Raw genomic sequence first — 16,766 nt, forward strand, 5'->3', positions numbered from 1 at the left:
AGATAAAAATATTATCTCTGATTTCTACTATATTGATTTTACAGTGTAATTGACCCTATTCCCCATTTTGTCAAGCCATATTTGTGCATTTGGGAGTTAAGCTCAAGAAGGCAATTGTCCCTCAGAGCTAGTTCAAAGGTGTGGTTGAAAGGGAATGTTAATCACTCATGCAGTTAGCCCTGGGACATGTGCTTGTTGTCTTTAAGTCCTAACCAGCTTAACCTGGTTCCCACAAAAGACAAGTCATAGGTCCTTGCCAGTCTTTGCGCAATTAGGGGAGGTTTAATCTTCCCCAAGTGGGAGAACCTGGTGGTTCTGGTCTCCCGGCCCAGATTATAAGAGGAAGATGAGTCCCCCCAAAATTTAACATCTCTGAATTGTCAGAGGCATGATGAACCACACCTGAATGTCAATCCATTTTTCCAGTGTAGCCAATTGTAATGTTCCCCAACTACCCAGACTGGACTCTTTTCCTGTGTATCAATAAGTAGGGTCCCCCCTTCTTCATTGGGGTCTCTAGCCTTACTGGCCAGTCTGATCCACTAGATTAGCAGTTATTTTCATCACTATCAATAAACTGATCTTACCTCTAATAGAGTAGTTTACCTCTAATGCATTTACTTGCCAAAAAAAAAGGAAAGAAAAAGAAAGAGAAAGAAAGAAAAGAAAGAGAAAGAAAAAAATTGCCTCCTTTAGGTTATAAATAGAATGGGGAAAATACACATAATCCTTTCATTCTAAAAAGCTATTCTTTTATCCTTATAGTCAGTGGTCTGGGACTTCGAAAGCCCAAGTTTATCTATGTCACTCTTGTTGAAAGGCCTTGATAGTCACTATGTGGTAATCTGGGATAGGCTGAGATACAGAATAGGTGGGTGGTAGAAGGTTTATATAGGAAGTTATTGCCAAGGAAACTCAATGGAGTTCTGTCTTAAATTCAACCACAACAAATTATTGATTTTCTGGGTGCTCCAGGGCTTGCCTTACCTTCTTTGCCTCCCACGCCCCACCCAACTATTAGGTCCATGTACACAGTTACAATACCAACATCAATAAACTGCCATGTTTTGGGTTTTTTTTTCCCTTTCTGTTGTTGATAGCTTTTTTTCAACTACCTTTAATAGTAGAGGGATTATCTATTCTTTATTGGTTGGGGGGATATAATAAGCAATCTCACTGTCGTCTACTGGCACATAAAATTAATAAAAATTCAACATTCTCTTTATTCATTAAAAGAAAATCTATGGTTGACAATGAAAGATGTGTTGCTTTAGGAATAACAGCATAATTAATAAGAGCATCAGATTGAGAGTCAGAAGGTCCAGTTCTGTGACTAAATGTATGACTTTATACAATTTATTGAACTTTTCTGAAACTGTTTCCACATCTGAAAAAAGGGTATAATAATATTTGTACCACCTACCTCAAAAGACTGCTTTTAGGAAAATGTTTTGTGAACTTTAAAATGTCATATAAATGTGTAATTATTGCTAGGTACTACAGGGCATGCAAAGAAGAATAAGCCACAGCCTTACATTCATGGAACTTAAGAGAAAGAGAAATAAATCAGTACAGAGAGGTGTGACGGTGGTGGCAATCACATTAAAAGGTGTTGAGGAAACAAGAAGTGGCTGGCTAGAAGAAGAAGCAGTGAAGGCAGTCAACTTTTTTTTTTTTAAAGCATCTGGTTGTGAAGAGGGGAGATAAAAGACAGTTGCTTTATGGGGAAGATGAGGTTAGGCAGGATGGATTTTTTTTTTAAGTCGGGATTCTTGAGAATGTTTATTAAAAAAACTAAGGGGAAAAGGCCACATAGAAGACAATAGAGATATACGATATAACTGAAGGAAAAGGATCCCAAAAGGTAGACAGGGGGGTAGTATTAAGGGATAAAGGTTGAGGATTCAGCTTTGGAAAAGAGGGATATTTCTTTCCCAGAGATAGAACGGAAAGAGGAAGGAATAGGCAAAGACACAAAAAAATTTTGAGCCAGAGAGGAGAAAAATCCAGGACTCTTTTGACTGATTGCTTTGATCTCAGTAAAATAAAAGAAGTGAGGTCATCTGCTAAAACTAGGGAGAAGAGAAAGGAGATGGAGAGATTGAACAAGATCTGAAAGAGCTGCTAGGAAAGGGGAATTGGGAGTCAAACCAAAGAGGAATAAAAGTGATGTTTCATGGTACCGAGGAAGTGGCAGAGGGTTGAGCACATGGGTTTATAGTAGGTCCCATCCATCTCACTTTGTGTCTTTCCCAGTAGAAACAGAGAAAGTAGATGGTGAGGCTTTCCTAGGGTTAAAGAATGTTACATGGCTTCGTGAATCACATTGTCAGAAGAATCATTACCGTGGGTGACAAAAAGGATAATGGAAAGATGCATGGTGGGTATAAGGCTTGGGCAGTAGCACAAGAAAAACAATGACCTGGAAGATATTAAAAACTTACAGATTTAATAGAGCTGGAACATTTAGTTTAACCTCCCTCCAGTGAGGAAACAAACCCAGAGCTGAAATTAGTAGATTCACTACATCATAATGTAGTGACATATAGAGTAACAAAAATGGCCAAAGAAATTTTTGTCAAAGAATGTAATGAAATGTTGCTGCTTTATAAGAACTGATGATTATGAAGAAGTGAGAAACATCAGAAGACTCATAAGAACTGATGCAGTGAAGGAGAATCAGGGAAACAAAATATACAATGAATAAAACCACCTAAACAGAAAGAACAGTAAAATGAAACAGAGTGTTATATGATTATCAATAAGGTTATCAATAAAAATAAAAAATTTCTAAAGAAAATACATGACAGAAAAGAGTGGTAGCTTGCTCCCCTGAGTGAGACATAACATCTGTTGACTATAATAATTTCCATACCATAGTAAGAGGAATAAATATAAGCTTCTAGGACATTAGCCATATCTTCTATGGAGGAATCTGAAACATTTAGGCTCTCAGTGTCTGGAACTCAGATGCTGTTCTGTCAACTAGAAAACACTAGATGGAATATCTGTACCAGGGCTTCCCCCTCCTCTGTGAGTTACTGTCCCACTCTCTTTCCATGGCTTCAAAGACACTACATTTTCTTTGTTCTTTTACTTCTCTAAACCCTACTTCTTTTCTGTCTCCTTACCTGACTCCTTACCCTCTTTTTAAATCCTTAAGATGGATGTTCTGTAGAAGCTGCCTTTCCTCCGCTATTCCTCTCTCTCTTGGCGATCCCATTTACTCAGAGGGCTTTAATTTCACTGTTGTTATTCTAAATCTTATCCTTATCCACTGATCAACGAGTAGAAATACTATCAAAGAAACTGAATCATATCACATTCTCATGGTAAAAAACTCCAGAAGAAAAAAGAAAAATGGACCTCATTGGAAAGATGGCTTCCAAAGACTCGTTTGAAAGGCCAGTAAATAACCTGGAGGAGTTATTTTTCATATGTCCAAAGGCCTTAACACATCATTCCTGGAGATATATTTGGTCATCTTGAATTGTAGTGCTGATGACAAATATTTGCAAAATAGCCACCATGATAATATTATCATAGCTTTTACTCCAACATCTGTTGCAGGAAATTAAAAAGTATAGAAATTCTATTAAGACCAGGATCCAAATGAAATCAATATGTATTTTGATACTTGGTGATTTCAATGGAATGATGGGAATAGGGGAAGATGGTGAGCAGAAATTAGTAATGAGAAAGAGGCCCAAACCTTGTGGAGTACACGGAAGCTTAATGCCTTAATATATCATAAATATTTTCTTCACGAAAAGACATGGAAGGTACCAGGCATGGCAAGAACAAACTAACGTCACAAAACATTTACTATATTAGACAGAAAATAAATTATTACTTATGTGGGAGTCATTGTTGAGTCAGTTCTCTGTGTATAGTCAACCCACTAACTTGTTATAGCAAAATTCAAAATAAGTACAAAAGTAGAAGAAAATGAATGAGACGAAGATACGGTGTGCTGTTAAAACAACTACATCTTGTTTGATTCAAACAAATGAGGAAAAATGAGATATGGGTAAAAGAAAGTAAGGACATCAACGATAATAATTTCATACAGTTTAAAGGACAAAGTAATTGTCAGAAAGGGAAACCAAGAGAGACTAAAAAGCACCTTATTCAGCAAACACTTGACTTACTTGCCAAATGGATATACCTTCCTAAGTAGCTAATGTTGCTAAGGGCAAGATTAGTTTAGAATATAAACTTATTTGCAAAATCTTATGGAGAAGAATGATGAAAGATTTTGAGCAGAGTCATCTCATAAAACAAAAAGACTAGAATTTAAAAATCAGTTTAAAGAAAATTTGGCAAGAGAACCAAATTAAGCAAAGACAATTCAAGGGAAACTACCAATGGAAATGGAAAGACAAAAAAACGTAAAAAAAAATTATAAAGAACTATTTTTAGTTTCACATTAGTTGTAAAAATAAGCCTTTTAAAAAATGGGAAAAGCAATTGGCCTTGGCTAAAATACATAGAGAGGAATTCCATGGAAGTCAACACAACTATGATAGTCCTGAATGATTAATTCATAAGGTATTTGAAGAAGACACCAAAGGCATATTAAAAAAAAAATTCAAGAAGTAACATTTCTGAGTAAATCTAATCTTTAACATCACATAATTCACTGAAAGATGAAGGAAATTAAAAAGTCCACTGTGCATTTGATTTGGCAGGAATATTTAATATGGGGGGAAAAAAACCAAGAGAACCTCAATAACTAGAATAATCTATACATATCTCAAGTGCATCCTAACTGACAGTATTAGTAAGCAACAGGAAGGCTTTAATAAGTAATATTATTACACAGTAGACCACCTATACCAGATGTTCCTATTTGTGGAAAATATCATGCTGGTTGCATCAAAACCTAAAATGCCGAAGAGCCTGTGGAAAAATCCATTATCACTCAGAAGAGTTTACCTTAACCATCTGCACAGGAAAAACTAGGTAGATGAAAAATGCATATTGTCCGGAAGATGACATGCAGTTAGATGAATAACCAATAGAGCTCATCCATCAGTATACATGTCTAGGACAGACACTGCAAACAGACAAAGAGTTGGGCTCAGAATTAAATAGCAAGAGAAGAGTGGTTTGGTTTGCCTTTGAGAAATTTCAAAACTTCTTTAATGACCTGAAACTTCTCCCAGAAACAAAGGGTCATCTTTTTAATAACAATCTTCTACTAGGGTAATTATGCTATTAGATACATAACACTATGGTCTCCAAAGAATTAAAAAAAGGGTATTATTTAAAGGATAGTGGAAAGGAACATGGTGGGTATAAGAAGGCTGCAACACACAGACACATACAGAATGGTGAAGAAGTGGAGGAAAAGACGTTGAAAAGAAAACGTATGATTAAAAAAGACCATAGGCTAGTCACACAGAAAGATAACTAATGGACAGCCCATATGCTTCTCTGATATCTTTGAGATTAGAGACAAGGAATGGGTCTGTGATTTCACTGGTATAAGGAACTCTCTTGTGAGGAAACTATCTCCACCAATGCAGGTTGGACACACAGACCTGGTCATATCATTCTCTCACCAACACATCTTTCATGGCTTTCTGCTTACCAAGGAAAATTCATACTCATTTTAGCATTCGAGGCCTTCTATAGTCTAGTGTCACACAGGTTTTCATGTCTACCTCATATCATTTCCATCCACTGATCATACTTAAGAATAAAATGGATTACTCATGACCTCTGAAATAGGCCAAGACTTCCGACCTCTGTGCACTTGCATACATTGTTCCCATTGCCTGGAATTTCTAATTTCTACCTGTTCTTTAAAGCCCACCTTTAAATATCCCACCTTATGAAAGCCTCCTAATTCATTCTTATTTACAACAACTTTACTCAATCATTCAGTAAATACTAGGTATTTGTTATTTGCTCATTTTTCATCTGTGTCTGACTCTTTGTGACCCCATTTGGGGTTTACTTGGCAAAAATACATGAGTGGTTTGTCATTTTCTTCTCCAGATCATTCTACAGATGAGAACTGAGACAAACAGGGTGAAGTGACCTGCCCAGGGTCACACAGATAGTTAGTGTTTGAGGCCAGATTTTAAATCAGGAAGATGAGTCTTCCTGGCCCCAGGCCTGGACCTCCATCCACTGTGCCATCTAGCTACCCTAGCAATAGGTATACAAAGATAAAAATGAAATGTTTCCTCCCCTTAAGAGGCTTATGTTGTATTGGAGGAAACTATATGGACACATAAGTAAAAATATGTTTAAGTAATTAAATGAGGAACAGAAAGAAGGCCAGTTTGGTTCCTCTCCTACCAAATTCCAGATCGCACATTACACTTTGTTGTCTATATCTCTCATACACTTAGTAATTATCTCTCTATCTCTCTATCTATCTTATCCACATAACCATACCCTGTCACTGTAAGCTCAATCAGGACAGAGTCTGTATTTTACCTAAATATGTTATCTTCCTCTAGACCCTAGAAACACTGCTCAGTGTATATATAAGCAGGCACATAAAAAATGCTTATTTATTTGAATAATCAAAGTCAAATGAATTACCACAAGCCTTTGGCATGGCTCTTGTAACACAGAATTCTCAATAGATGAGGGCCCTAAATTGTGGTCAACTCACTATGATTTAAGAACTTCTAACTAAAAATATATAAAAAATTATAATTGTGCATGCAGAAGTCCTGTAATGGGTTCAGAGGACAGGCACAAGGGGGAGTAAAGAATACAATAATATGACAAATGAGGATATTGTTTTCCTTTCCTCTTACTTTCTCCATTCCACGACGGTTCTGTTAATTCTACATCCACAATCTCTGTGACATCTACCCCCAACTCCCACCCTTCCATTCAAGTCACCACCACCCCTTAATTCTGGCCTACATGACTTCTAGCCTGAACTGTGGAACTTTGTTTCTCCCTTTTCTTCTCCAATCTATCTTAAACATAACTGCCAAATTAAATATTAACGCACAGGTCTAAACACTGGCTCCCCCCTTCTTAAAAAACCTTCAGTGACACCCTGTTACCTGTGGAATGAAATACGAACTCTTTTGCCTGACATTTAAGGCTTTTCATACTTTGGCTCCAATCTACTTTTTTTAGTATTATTTCATATTACTGCCTTTCATGAATTCTATATATTCTAGATATATTTAAATAAATAAATGAATAATTTTCTCAGTAGATACCTTGAATTGTTGTCTAACTCACTATGACTTAGAGAATACACACACACACACACACACACACACGGATAGATAGATTTTATATATATATTATATATACATATATATATGTGTGTGTGTGTATATAAATATATATACACACACATATATACATACATGTAAAATATATATAAAATATATACACATATGTCTGTATATATGTATGTGTGTGTGCATGTGCATGCGTGTGTATGTATGCAGAGTCTTAGAAAGGACTACCAGATTTTATCCTACTTCTGTGCATATGCATAGGAACCCCTCCCTTTACCTTCTGCCTTATTAAACCCACATATTACATCCATGTCTACTGAAATTCTCTTTCTTAAAGGCCCAGTTCAGGTCACACTTCTCCTTCCTCAAATTTACTGATAGCACTAAAAAACAAAACAAAACAAACAAAACCCCCATACCTCTCCTTTACCCTAATTACAGACTTGTTAAGTCATTTCAGTTGTGTCTGACTCTTCATGACCCCACTAGGGGTTTTCTTGGCAAAGATACTGGAATGGTTTGCCATTTCCTTCTCCAGCTCATTTTACAGATGAGGAAACTGAGGCAAACAGGGTTAAGTGACTTGCCAAGGATCACACAGCTAGTAAGTGTCTGAGGCCAGATTTGAGCTCAGAGAGGTGAGTCTTCGTGACTCCAGGCCTGGCCCTCTATCCACTACACCACCTAGCTGCCAATAATTATAGCTTACCTAGTTCTTACGCATTATGGTCTCTATTTCATCGGCCCACCTAATTTTAAACTCTTTAAGGATAAGGACACTGTCATCTGGGGGTAGGTAGGGTATGGGATAGGGAGCATCTCCAGAGGTGGTATGATGTCAGGAAGAATACTGTTTACATCCTGCCCTTGACAAATGGTTGTGCAACCTTAGACAAGTCACTTAACCTTAGTACCCCAGTAACTATAAAAAACTATAAATGGAAGAACAATCACTGAGGTACACTGGTAGAGTGAGTTTCCTCACTGGTAATTACCTCTCGATAAATCAGAGGTCCAGCCTCCTCTACCCTATTGCTAAGAAAAATGACCTTACTACCTATCAGTTCCTTGCACACAGTAGGCATTTAATAAAAGATTTTAAAAATGTGACATTGAATTGAATTCAATCATGAAAGAAAAAAAATGGTCTTAATTACAATGTCAGTTGTTTTATTTACATGCCGGGAAGAAAATCTGATGATGATGTAAGCTATAATTTCTGATGTAACCCAGCACATTGATGCTCTTTCAATTAAAAAAAAAATATGTTCCATTTATTTCAAATAGTGTAGGGAACAGACTAGATGACCTCCTAAAAGTTTAGTGTAATCTGAGGAGTTAATATCATTTTGCCTTTAAATTAGTCATTTCTACATAAGAAAATATATAGATGAGGAGGGATTCTTTCAATATAAAAATTCACTTTTGAGAAAATGGATTTCCTGTTAAATGATAAATCTACTCATACATAGTCTAGTAACAGGTAGATTTATGGTATTTTTTTTTAAGCCTTGACCATGAATGGAAATAACCATAGAAACATCTAAAGAAATTCAGAGAGATGAGAACCTGAAATAAAATCCCATGGAGGGAAGGCCCAAGAATCAGCAAGCAAGTGTCAAGGTTCTTTTTAGCTAACCTCAAATCTATAAAAGTGCTAATTATAAACATTACTCCTACCACATACTAAAAAAAAAAAAAGCAGAGCCATGTTAATTATAACGAAAGAGGAACCTTAAAACTGATCAGTAAGTGAAATCTCACTCTAAGACCCTTTAAAATAATTAGGTTCTCCTGTTCCTGGAATCTTAAGAGTGAACACTAATCTTAGAAGGACAGCACTGTAATAATATTAGCTACTATTATCAGTAACTAGATTAATCTGAGAGCAGCGTGTACACACACACACACATACACACAATCTTTCTCTCCCTCTCTCTCTCTCTCTCTCTCTCTCATAACTCATGAATAATAGGATAAGGAGAGGCCTGTAGTACACTCTGGTGAAAGAAACAAACTGATCATGAGTGGAAAAAGTAAACGAATGTCTTAAAAAGCAACCAAGAGCATGCAAAATACCACGGGGGAGTTTTCATTTTTTCTATGGATGAGATAATAAACATAATAGTATCTTTAGAATGGCACAGATAACATTAACAAATATCCATCTTTTGCCCTATAATTATGCTGAAGTTTTTTGCTGAATACATCAAACAACTAATAGACATACACACTGAAATGAGCATCTTCAACCTATCGAGAAGTTTGACAGCTGTGTAAGTACATATGGCGTTCCTTTCAGAGTTTTGTACATGGCAACAGAGATGCTAATACATCATTCTTCATTCATTATAATATCTCAAAACCCTAAACCTTGGGAGAAAAGGTTTGAATATATGAGTATCAGTGGAAATTGTCAGATTTCAGAGTATGAAAGATTCAAACACTGATGACAACAATTTTACTCTGTCAAGGAATCCTGGAGTAAATTCAATGGAAAGAATATTTAATGAATGTGTAAGACTATCTGCAGAAAGAACATCTACTGCTATTAACTTTCAAGTATACTTAAATTCTTGCCTCTGCAAAATACAAGCAAGAAACTGTTACACTTAAAATAATCGGATTTCCCCCCCCCCACCCCCGACAAAGGATTCTAGGCATAATGTCTCCCCAAAGCCTGCTCCTGGCATATCCCTCCTCCCAGACAGAGGGCTCATTCACAGTCATTATGGATTTGTCTTGCAGCTTTCTGAACAAAATTATCAGTCACTGAAAGCCAACACTTAGTGACTATTTGCCAATAGCCAGATGTGTTTCTGAAAACCAAAGGTGTGTATCTTTGGGGAAATAAACTGTGGGTATCCCTGACAAGAGATTCAACATATATTGGGAGGTAGGAACACAGAGTTCTAATTCTGATTCTTCCTGATGTACTTTGTAATCTTAACAAGATAGTTGACCCCCTTTTTCTCGTCTGTGAACTGTACCTCCAGGAGCCTAATAAATACTTTGAAAATTCAAAGCATTGTAAATACTTGTAAGTTTAAATATTGACACTTCCTTGTTGACATCCTAAACTCAGAATGTCTGACTGGAGAGCACAATCGATGGTCACTCTGAAGTCTACATATCTCAGGACTTACTCTGAGAAGCTAAAGATGTATTCCCAAACTCCTACCAAAAGGTAAGAACTGCAGACAAATGCTATCGAACATTATACCCTTGTAAAATGTCAAGGCAAGTCTTCTCCGGAAAACCTTTTCTATTCTGTTTATCTATCAGCCTGATGGAAATTTAAACCTCAATCAGAGCCCAAAATGAATACCTGAAAGGAAATTAATAGTAAGACATGCATATATATGTGGACTTTAAAGGACAGACTTTTTTAAAAAAAGACTCTCAAATTAGTAGTTATCTGGCTGAAGAGTACATAGGCTTTACGGGATATAAAGTATGATTTGGTTTTAGGAGGGAAACAAATTTTCTATTTACAATTTTGCATTAACAATAAAGCAACAGGATAGGAGTTACATAAACACATACAAAATATAAGACTGTCCTTCATATTTATCTTCCCTTCTAAATCTCCATATCATTATGCTGAAAAGCTGCAGTCTTCTGCCTCAAATAGATTTTGATTCATCATCTCCTCTTAGGTATAAATCAGAGCTCCTGCCTCACTATGGTGAGTATCCCTGATGCTTTCTCTGTAAAAACCCACTTCCTCTACGTGCCCCCAACTTGGCAATTGTTATATGAAACTGTACCCACATATTGAGTTCTATCTAGGGGCAAGAATCACATGCAGATTACCTTAGCTGGAACAATATTTACTGATCATACTGAAAAAACAATCTGTATAGAAACTCAGTTATAGGTGTGCTGCTGGAAAGCATATTCAAGTGATTATGAGAAAAGAGCCTCAGTTCCCTGAAGGTGCGCTCAGCATCACATTAAAAGTTCTGTGCTTATCAGGATGCTCTCCTCCCGGGGAAGCATGTAACTCTTTACTTTTATAAAGATGGAGTTTGCCATAAAGCCCAGGATCATGGAGAAATGCTTTCGCAGGTTAATCCTGGGTATACTCATTAAATAAGGCAGTAAGTCAAACCAGGTAAAAAGAAATCAACAACAGTATAAGAAAAAGCATATCTTAAAAATAAAAAAAAATTAAGAGAGTTTTGTTAAAAAAAAAAACTGAAACAAGGAACACGTGGGCAGTCCATCTTTTTCTGATTCTCACAGGAAAAAAAAAAAAACGAAAACTGTGAGTTAAAAACAAAAATAGTCCCAGTGGTCAGTGATTCATTATAGGCTAAGTTTTCTTGATATTTGCTTCTCAGGTTTGAGATATGAAAACCAAAGGAAGATGGAATCCATATAAATTGTTGATTGATATTCACTAATATATTTGGTAAAATAGGCTATCAAAAAAATCAGCATGATGTAAGGTTATTTTATCTAAAAATAGGTCATTATATTACATTAAGTTACATTATAGTAAGATATTCCATTAACCTCTTCCCTGCTGTGGGAAGCCACCTAGTTTCATGGGCAATTCACACTTTGTTCTCCAAGCATTAAACAAAAGTTTAAAAGCCTTGAGGTGAGCATCAGCTACATTTCTTACCAAGTACTGTGATAGTAGTATAAATTTCCTGTGGGGGATCAGTGTAGAGCTGGCAGAAGTATCTTCCTTCATCAGAAATTGAGACATTTGTCAATGACACTCTGAGTTCACTGTTAGAGAAATTCACTAACTGAAACCTGCTGTCCTTCAAAGCTGTGGAACAAAACACATCATTAATGATTGTGAGGAAGACGACAGATAGTATATTTTCCTCCCCAGACTTGGCAAAGTCAGATGCCTTAAAAGACAGCAAAAGAAAAGAAAAATAATTTGTTAAATCTTTCTGCATGTTAGCAGCTCCTTCCTACACCCTGTATTTCTACCTTGAATTTCTACTGTAATTACATTCTAGACAAATAACCCTGACCAAAGGGGAAAACACCCACCCACCTTGGCAAAATGCCAATAATTATCTGCTGTCAGTTTGAAGCATTTATTCATAAATTATTTCAGGCTTCCTATCAGTAGATAGACAGACATAAAATAGGAGATGAAGGGAGGCTTGTCTGCTCCCTGATCCACACTGTAACTATACCCAGCTTCATAGCATGGAATCGATTACAAGAGGCATGAAGCAGGAAATCTGAATCACTGCAAGCGTAATGTACGTAGGTTTTTTATTTACCTTCAGTATTTACTGTTGAAGTCCTTATGGTAATTTTGACAACAGCTAGCTTACTACAGACTGACAAATACTCATGTGAAACAAAAGCAGTTGGAATCTCTTCCTATCATTGTTCCCTCTTCTCTTTAATTACTTTTAGTTCTATGCTTTCTACACCACATAAACGTTTGGCATCTCCATTACAGGTGTTGGGGATGGAAAAAAGAAGGGGACACATGTAGGAAGGAACATACCACACATTTGATTTTGCTAGACAACAATCCTCTCGTGTAACAATTTTTCAGTGGATTACTGACAAAGAAAAAATTCTATTCTTATCTTTGTCCAGTCCTGAGCCCTAATCTGAACCATTTCAATTATGCACAATTTAGGTTCAATGATTTGTCATTGTGGCTTGTGATTTAGAAATATTTTGCCAGGGAAACCTAGAGATAGCTTCCACTCTTAGACGTGGGGGCACAATAGGAGATTTGGTTTTGTCTTTAGGGGCACGAATTGCCTTGGAAACTTCAATCTTCAAACCAAACAGATTACCTTTCAGAATGCTATATTTTCCTTGCTTTACACTATTAGAGTTGTTTGTGTCAGCTAAGTATTTGGCACTCAATTGCAATTCACCTTGAATAACTACAATCAATTCCTATTGCAAAGTAAGACTGTCTTACTTTAAAACGGGACCATCAAGGTTTCTATTAAGCAGAAAGATTATGATTGCACATCTCATCTTCCCTCTGAAGACTCGACTAAACTTTAAGCATCTAACATTAAATTAAAAAGGAGCCCTTCGCAATCTCTTTATCAAAACTACTAGCAGCAAAAGAAGTTGCCATCTAATACTACAGGCACAAAAACTTACGCCTGAAGTCCCGGAAATAAATGGTCTGTCGGTTGGGATTCAGTAGCTGAATCACAGAATCATCACTGTTTTTGACTCGGCAGCTAATGGTGGCAACTTCTCCCTCGACTACTGTCACATCTTCTGTAATCAAATTCTGTCCATCACCTTAAGAGAAGAAAAAAGATAAAGAAAATTTAATGATCGAATTTTAGGAGAAACACTTATTATTAGTAATTAATATAGTTATTTCCACAGCATTTCCACCTCCCCACCAAGAACATAAAATATAATGATGAATATCTTGTTTATCCTCAAAGATGTCTTATCTTAGCATTTTCCTGGGTAGACTTTGTAACTGTGAGGTAGACAGGGGCAAGTAATGACACTCTCAACTTACAGATGGAGAAACACAAGTGCTCAAGTCAAAAACCTAAACTGAATTTGAATTTTGGAAAGTGTACTGGGTCTTCTGACTCACATTCTAAAAGTCTGTCCTCTAAGCCACTTTTATTTATTGGAAACTTTTCAATAGTTTTACATCAAGATACTAAGCCCTGTCCAGAACCCTCTACACCTATGATGTTGCGTTAGCACTAGATCTCAAAGAACATTCAGCCATCTACTCTGGCCATCTTGCCAAAGGTACTGTTGCTGCCTCACCTAGCACGGTGTTTTCAAACAGAACCACCAGGGGCTAAAACAAAATAACCAACCCCTTTAGCCCCCAGAGTTGTTCATCTACCCCTTTTTAAAGCTCCTGTCTTGGGCTATCTTTATTGGTGAGAGTAGGCATATACTCAGGTCATCCACTGTATCTGGCTGGCTCTAAACCATCAGACCAGACCATGCTTTGTGTCTCATCTAATAATAGCTAATCATAGCTGACATTTACATAGTGCTTACTAGGTGCCAGACACTGTATTAAACGCTTTGCAATTGTTACCTCACCTGATCCTCACAACAGTCCTGAGAGGTGGGTGCTATTATTGTCATCATCATTTTACAGATGAAGAAAGTGAGGCAGATAGCGGTTAAGTGGCTAGCCCAGGATCACACAGCTAGTAAGTATGTGATTGCTGCATTTGAACTCAGGTCTTCCTGATGCCAGGCCCAGCATTCTATTTCTTGTGCTATCTTGATGCCTTTAGTTAAATACCCTGGCCATACTCCCATCCACTTTGCTGTCTGCTTCCACTACCGCCCAGATACCAATCCAATATGTAATTTCACCAATGTCATACTACCACTGCTCCTAGAAAGGGTACATCAATTGATTACCCAATTAGATGGACCAACTCATCATCCTTATGATTCCCCAACCACTCCCTCCCCTGATTACTCTCTGGTATATCTGTTATAGGAGGCTAGGTGGCTCAGTAGTCAGAGTCAGGAAGACCTGAGTTCAAATCCAGTCTCAGACACTTATTAGCTGTGTGACTGTGGGCAAGTCACTTAAGCTCTGTATGCCCTAATCCACAGGAGAAGGCAAACTACTCCAGTCTCTTTGCCAAGAAAACCTCACAGATACCACGGTCCATGGGATACAAGTGAACAACAACAATATCTGTTATAAATAGAAATGTTGTAAGACCCCTGACTTCTGAATCTGTATCCCTGGAGCACAGTGTCTGGCATATCATAAGCACCTAACAATTGTTTTTTTTCTTTCCTTCATTCTTTTTCAAGTGTGGGATAAAACAAGTGAGCATTAGGAATGGTGACTCTCCTAGGGCATGGGGGTGTGGTTTTGATTCTTGTATGTGGTAACATTAAGGATGAAGTCTATCAGCCTCCAGTGGCTCATAGACCATGGGCCACTGACCCCTATATTAGACAATACAATATTCATTCAGCACCTGCTATGTGGCAGGCACTAGAAATAAAACACTTTTCCTACAAGTCTATAAAGTGGACAGTGTAAGTATTAGGAACTCTTTTATGGAAAGCGAAACTGAAGTCCTAAGGAGTAAAATAACTCACGGCTAATAAGTGACTGGCACGTACTAGCCAAGTTTTCAGAGTGGATTCCCAAATTTTCATTTCCCATACTGCATAGCAGTCAAGTACAATTCATTAAACAAGTAGTAAGCACCCAGTATGCATTATGAAAGTATAAAAGGTAAAATATGATGTGTTTCCTGCCTCGAAAGTGCTTACCATCTAGCTGAAGAATCAAACCCAAGAAACAATTAGAAAACAATGCGAGACAAAAAGTGATCATGTGGCAAGAAATAAATATAAGTAAAAATAAGTAAAAAAAAAAGCCAAGAAGTACAACAGGACAGCCCAAAGAAAGGAAAATCAGTGCAGGGGTAAGCAGTCAGGGTGAGGCTCTTCAGATTTTTACTTCAAGAATGATCATACCATTAGAAGTTGTGATTATTTTCAATCCTCAAAGAACATTTGTGAAATACTGATGAGATTTAGGGGAGAAAGTTAGGCAACAGGATCCAAACAAATACTAATTATGGCTTCTTGGCCTCGTGAAGTTTACTTTTTAGTTGGAGAAATAGAGCAGATTTATAAAAGGTACATGCCAAAAAGCTTCGACCTCTGCATGTATTAAAAAAGTTCTGCGCCAAGTTCTGTGTTTCTCAGAAACAAGGGGCAAAAATGGGCAATTTCATAGAAAAACAGGAGAGGACAAAACTCACAAACACTCAAATTCTCTAGCAATATAATTATAACGTAGGGGCCAGACTGGTGTCTGTCATCAACGCTCCAGAGAGGCACCCTGTTCACATAAGATGGGGTCAAGGGTTGTAGAATGGGGATTCGGACTGACATGGCATTCTGCCAAATCCACCCAGAAACAGTATACGTCCTACCAGAGGAAACTCAAGAGACAGGAAAAAAATTTCTGGAGCCACAGATAAACAGAAATTCCTGGTGACTGAGAAACAAACCAAAATGATACCCAACCTTGAAAAGTATGAACCTGGAGAGAGAGTAACCAGGCCCAGAGGGTTTATACAGAGCAAAATGGCAAATTTGCTCCAGTTTGATATTGCAAGTGAAAGCTCAGTGTGCTGACGGTGTTGCGGAATAACAACAAAGAGAAAAAGTGATCAGAAAAACAGAGTGATGTTTATTTTTTTCCTTAGTGAATTACTGGGACAAACACTGAATTTAGAAATGAGCTGGAGGGAGAATCTTATTCCCAGATTTGAGAAAAGAAGAAGGGGAAGGGAATTCCTGCCAATCAAGCGGCTTTTCAAGGTGCTAAAATCCCTGTAGTTTTACTAACCCTAGCAAAATTATGCACAAAAAGGACACTAAGCTTATTTCTTCAGGGTAACCCAATCTACTGAGAAAATTAAGGAAAAATTAAACTGCTTGATTCAAATGCTGTAACTGTCGTTGAGTCATAGAACTTGTATTGAGAAAGACTAGAATACAAAACATAGGCTCTTTCGTTGTTAGACGCCTTTCTTGTTAAAG

General features: G+C 37.2%; 1 protein-coding gene across 6 annotated transcripts in view; it reads right to left on the reverse strand.

Annotated features, from left to right (window-relative positions):
• Positions 1-16,766, reverse strand: part of CADM1 (cell adhesion molecule 1) — a 364,942-nt gene that overhangs the window by 63,934 nt on the left and 284,242 nt on the right. For all 6 annotated transcript variants that reach the window (XM_020989718.2, XM_020989717.2, XM_020989715.2 and 3 more), the window contains exons 2-3: positions 13,344-13,490; positions 11,863-12,015 (exon numbers count right to left, since the gene is read on the reverse strand). In XM_020989718.2, the coding sequence (XP_020845377.1) occupies positions 11,863-12,015; positions 13,344-13,490 (300 nt within the window). The remainder of the gene's footprint in view (positions 1-11,862; positions 12,016-13,343; positions 13,491-16,766) is intronic.

Source organism: Phascolarctos cinereus, unplaced genomic scaffold, assembly GCF_003287225.1.
Source record: "Phascolarctos cinereus isolate Bilbo 61053 unplaced genomic scaffold, phaCin_HiC Scaffold_726;HRSCAF=1367, whole genome shotgun sequence".
Taxonomy (NCBI): domain Eukaryota; kingdom Metazoa; phylum Chordata; class Mammalia; order Diprotodontia; family Phascolarctidae; genus Phascolarctos; species Phascolarctos cinereus.